We start from the raw sequence: 5,772 nt of genomic DNA on the forward strand, positions 1-5,772 counted from the left end.
CCTTCCTTCCTTCCTTCCTTCCTTCCTTCCTTCCTTCTTTCCTTCCATTTCAGATCAGTGAGAGGGCTAGGACTCAATAACTAAATACGTTATCTGCATTTGCAAGTCAAAATCCAAAGTCCATGTTACAGTTGAGTCCCTCACCCGTTGGGTGCCACAGCCCCCCACATTGTACCCAGTGGGTGGGAACTTACCACAGTAGCAATGAGTTGACTCTGGTGAAAAAATGCTGGTAATCCACATGGTATCATTGTTCCCATTTGGCTGTAAAAAATGACTGTTTAGATCTTGAGACATTTGTTTGATTCAATGATTACTGGAAACTCAGCAGCTGGTTAAATATACAGTAATTTCAGGGTTTGAAGATGCAATACAGTGAAGTTTTGGTTATTTTACTGGCCAATAGAATAGGCATGTCAATGATTAAAACATCCAAATGTTTTACACTGTTGAATATTTTACATTTTTCTACATAAAATATTTTAGACATCATGTATGTGAACATGATTATAAACCATAAGTCATCATCCAAAACTTAGATTATTTTGATCATTATTATTATAAAAATAGTTGTTATCTATAATAGATGAGACCAGTCAAAAATGTTCAATGTAATTGAACAACTAATGGATTTTTCATTCATTTCTGAAATAATATTGATTAGCGAATTTAGTCCTAAAGGAGAAAAGATTGTCTACACATTACTTTCCCTCCATTGTCTGATTCCAGAAAATATAGAAACTCATTCATTCATAATTCATTCTGAAGTTCTCTAAATTTAACCTAAAATTAGTTTTAATTTAGTCTAAGAGGATTCCAAAGTGAATCCCTAAAATTATGCCCAATTGTGTATAATAAAGTTCCCTCATTACCATATTCTGTGTTAACAATGGGTCTATCCAACTCACACCACATCCTAACAGAGGGTACAGGATCACTTGTACCAATTTACAGCAGAAGTGTTACCATTTCTCTAAGGAAGGCTTAGGATTTAATTAAGGTGGAAACACACCATTTTTGTCAGTGTTCAGATTTTCCAACTAAAAGGAACATTTTCTCATATACATGTTGTATCTCTTGCAGGTGAGCACGTCAGACTGGGTCCGAGCAGAGAGAATCTATAACCTCTGTGAGGTGTTATTTCAAGTTCACAAGGTAGGTCTCCTTTACACTTCAGATGCCTCCATGTAAATAAAACATCCCATTGACTTTAAAGAATGAAAGAATTATTTGCTCACCACAGTCTATTGGGATAACAAAATAACATGAAAATCTCCCAGATCCCTCCAACTGTCCTGTCCAATAAAGTGATCGTGGTTGTCAGCCTGTTGCTGACTGGATGATTGAGGGGGGGAGACGGAGAGTGCGTGTTGGGTGACAGGTGCCTGTTGTTATTTCCAATTACAATAATATATTCCCCAGACTTTAGTTTTCTGTGGCTGATGTTGCTGCTTTAGGTGTTGAGGTCATTTTTAGCAAATCAGATCCAAATTCGAGACCTAAAAGCATTCCTTATTTAAGCCTTGCCTGGACTGACAAGAATAACTAATAGAAAGTCCTGTTAGAGGGAAGTGCTCACCGACTAAGGAAGGAAAAGTTTTATCCATAGTCGTCATATCAAGCTTTCAGAATAATCTGATTTATTAATAGCTGCTCAATTCTAAAGCAGTTAATTCACTGGTACAAAATCAGTTTCACCGTTTCCAGTGGGACAGCGTGGACAGACGCTGGCTTGCACTCTGCACTTTATTTTAATGTGGACAGTTGGGGGAGGCAGGTTAGCCAGAGAGAGCCCCACATAACATCTGCTTTCCCCGTTGCTGCGTGTCAATGTGTCTGAGATAAAGATAAAGACACATAAGTGCAGGTTCTACCAAATTGCACAGACTTAGGAAACAGTTAAGTCATTGAGAAAGTGTCTTAGCAGACCTCAAGTTTTATAGAAAATTCTTTACAACACAAAATTATACAAAGAATTTGGAATGTTGAACCTGAAAGGGTACAAGAAAGAAATGAAAATCACTCATCGTCACTAAGTGACCTGAAATCACTATTGGCAAAGTATTCACCCCACCCAGGTATTGGGTTCCTGCCCCTCTATGTCTGACTGATGAGAGATTGTTTGGCCCATGGGATGTTCTCGGCTGGGACGTGACCAAGATCTGTGAGGCATGTGTGTGAGGAGATTTGGTTCCTGAGGTTACAGAGCACAGCCCTGTGACCACCAGTCTGTGAAGGATGAGAGACCCATGAGGCTGGCAGAGCTGCACCCCCAGCCTCGATCAGATGAGTCCCCCCACCCCCAACAACAAGTATAAGAGCAGGAATCCCAGACCTGCCGCAGGGGGACGCCGTGGTGGGCTGAGAAGCAGGGACAGCGGGTGAGTTCCTGACAATAATGACAGACCACACATTCCAGGGCTGGACCAAGGTGCACACCCTCCCAGCCTGTCTAACCCCAAGGTCTAACTACATCGCAGAATGAGAACAGCGCTCACAATTACTGGTTATCACTGTTTTCTAGTATAGGAGAGCAGTGGGCCACATAAAGAAACCTGTTTCTGTCTTTTTCATGGAGGTGTAAGCAAAATAAAATAGGAAAATACATATACAAAGTAAATGTTTTAAAAAGTTCAAGTTTTAGTCTGAAAACTTAACCTTAAAGAGTTATCAACTATAAGTTGGAAGTTTTGAGTAAAGATTTTTGTCCTAAAGTTTGGTTTGTTTCCTTGAACTAAAAATATCCTCAAAAATAATTCTCTCACCCTATTTGTAGTTGATTTATTTTAAATTTGTATCTGGAGTTTTAGGGTGCCTTTAATGGAACTACATACAAGAGAAATGCATTCCCATAATAATACCATCAAAATGATAAATTTATTTCCAATATCTTTTTTTTTTATTAAATCATAGCCATGTACATTAATACTATCATGGGGTACAGTGTACTGTTTATATATACAATTTGAAATACTTTCATCTAACAGTTAACATGACCTTCATGTCTGTTTCTTAGTTATTGTGTTAAAACATTTATATTCTACATTTAGAGAGATTCACATGTACCCTTATAGGATGAACCATGGGCGTGATCTCACCAATCACCCTCCCTCCACCCACCCCCCCTTTTGCAAAACAGAAACAACAACAATAATCTTACAAACCCTGCAATGCCTCTAATTCTTTTTGTTCCTTGCACAAAATTATATATAATAAAATTTTGTAGCTTAAAAAAAGTTCATTTTGCCACATATTCCCACATATTTTACTTTGTGCTGACTCTGACAGAAAGAGGTGAAAAGGCCTGATAAATTCGAATCACAGCTCTTTATTACAAGATGTGATGAGCAGTAGTAAAAATAAAAGCGTTTAATGATCATAAAATAAACATTACTGTGCTAGACACATTCATTAAAAAGTACATTGGAAGGAGATAGAATAAAATATTAGCCACAGTTAACGCTTGGTCATGGCTTTGCTGGTGGCGTTTGCTTTCCTCTTTCAAATCTTTCCACATTTTCTAATTATAAAATGGGTATATTACCTTCAACATGATAAAGAAGAAGCACGTGTTAAAATGTGTCTCTTGGTAGTGTGTGATATGTATAGAATGTCATTTATCAAAATTCCACGAGAGCGTGTCACAGAACCACACCCCATCTCTGCTTCACCCCGCTTTTCTGCCCACCTGCTCAGGGGCCGAGCTTTCTTCGTCTGCCAGATTCTGCTGGCACTGGCATGGATTTGAAGGGTCATTGTATTCCAGACACATCATTCATTAATAAACTTCAGGGCCACTTCTATTTTTATCCAGCTCATTTCCAATAAAAATTTTAAAAAATAATAATAAATATGCTGAAGTGATTACACAGCCGTGGAATTAGCTGGTGAATAGCTATAGCAACTATAAAGTCAAATTAGGGTGAATAATAACAATACATTTCTAGCATTCAATATTTTTAAAAAGAAGGTTGAGTTTTGTGAGCCACATGTCCTAAAGCCTTGAAGTAGTGATCTTACAAAATGATCTCTGTTTTTCAAACTATAGCTTTGATTGTTGATAAAGACCCTTTAGCACACGTGAAGTTAAAAGCATCTATATGCATTTAATTCATTTTTCAAAATTGAAATAGATATGTAATTATCATAGGAACTAGCACTTTTCAGTATAGACTTTTTAAATGTTTTCCTAATTACCATTTCTAAACATATTCATTAATATTTAGAACAGAAATAAAATTTTTGAAAGTGTTTGTTTTTCTATGGCACATTCTTCTCCCTAAAAATTACTTTTCAAAACTCTTAAAATTATGTATTCTGCATTTCAACAGTTAACACAAAGAAAATGAGAAAATTGCATGAATCAGCCTTGATAGCAGTAGTGAGATAAATCGTAAAGAGCCTCCAGGTAGAATGTGAGAGGCACCATCCCACAAGGAGTGGCATCTGGTATGAAAGCAAACAACTATTTCCTCTCAACATAAAAAAGTCCACTTAAAATGTTCAAGAAAATTAAACTTGCTTGTAGATTTGACAGAGGAGCATGATAGAAATAGTTTCCACAGGGGCCTTGGTGAGGACGTCAGTACCTCCCTAGTTAATCCCCTCTCAGAAATACAAAGTGGGTGAGAAATATTCAGAAGCCTAAACTGACGGTGGGGGTGGGGGTGGGGGAAACCTGGGTTTGCGCACCTCAAATCCTCTTCAGTTTCACCTGGTAGAAACATCAGGGCCTGTGAGCCTCACAGGTATCTCGGAGGGCTCTCCAGCTGTTGTTGAGGGCTGCAGTTTGCATAATTACCAGGGAGAGTAAGAATTCCCAAATGACTTTCCTGAAGTCATGTTATGGCAAAAATTGCACTGATGGAAGTTAAACAGGCCAGCAGACTGTTCAGGGACGTAGCAGCAGGGGAGGGAGACTGAACTCAACTCTCCAGGAACTAACTGAGACCTGCATGCAGACACTCAGCTCCCCACACATCACCAGTGACAGGAAAGAAAACACAGGTGACCCCTAAACAACATGGGCTTGAGCCACACTGGTCACTATATGTAGTTTTTAATAAATATATGCAGAAAAAATGGAAATTTGCAACAATTTGATAAACCTCGCAAACAAACCCCTTACCCTAAAAATACTGAAAAGAATTTTAAAGTTAGGCATGTCATGAATTCATGTGATGTACATAGTTACCAGTCTATGTATCATTTGCTAATTTGTTATCATATAAACAAGTGTAATATATAAAGTTAGAATTTATCAAGACTTACACAAACCACACATGCACCAAACGTAAGCAAATGTAAAGGTGCAGTGTAAATAACAGCTGCATAAAATTAACAATCCACCCTGTCATGATTCTCAGCCTTACCCAGGGCAGGGAGCTCAAGTGTTATGATGTCCCTGCTCAAAATGTGAGCTGCACACATCCACATGAGCAGCTCATCTTTCCAAGAAATTGCAGATTTCAGTAAAAAGTGACCTCTGCAGTTCTCACATATTTTTCATGATGTTTAGGGCAATATTGTAAATCTCAAATAACACAACAGGACCCATGTGAACTGTTGCTGATGATGCTACGGTGTTCGCACTAGTGACGCTAGAGATACTCCCTGCACTGATGCTCCCTCTAGTGATACTGGGATGCTCCCTCTAGTGATGCTGGAGATGCTCCCACTAGTGATGCTGGGGATGATCCCACTAGTGATGCTGGAGATGATCCCTCTGGTGATGCTCGAGATGCTCCCTCTAGTGATGCTGGAGATGCTCCC

General features: G+C 38.6%; 1 protein-coding gene across 1 annotated transcript in view; it reads left to right on the top strand.

The window, feature by feature from the left end:
- SNTG2 (syntrophin gamma 2) overlaps window positions 1–5,772 on the top strand; it is a 192,357-nt gene that overhangs the window by 110,659 nt on the left and 75,926 nt on the right. Inside the window, exon 13 of the mRNA XM_012810587.1 lies at window positions 1,084–1,155. Within this exon, the coding sequence (XP_012666041.1) occupies window positions 1,084–1,155 (72 nt within the window). The remainder of the gene's footprint in view (window positions 1–1,083; window positions 1,156–5,772) is intronic.

Source organism: Otolemur garnettii, unplaced genomic scaffold, assembly GCF_000181295.1.
Source record: "Otolemur garnettii isolate 467f Iridium unplaced genomic scaffold, OtoGar3 scaffold00139, whole genome shotgun sequence".
Taxonomy (NCBI): domain Eukaryota; kingdom Metazoa; phylum Chordata; class Mammalia; order Primates; family Galagidae; genus Otolemur; species Otolemur garnettii.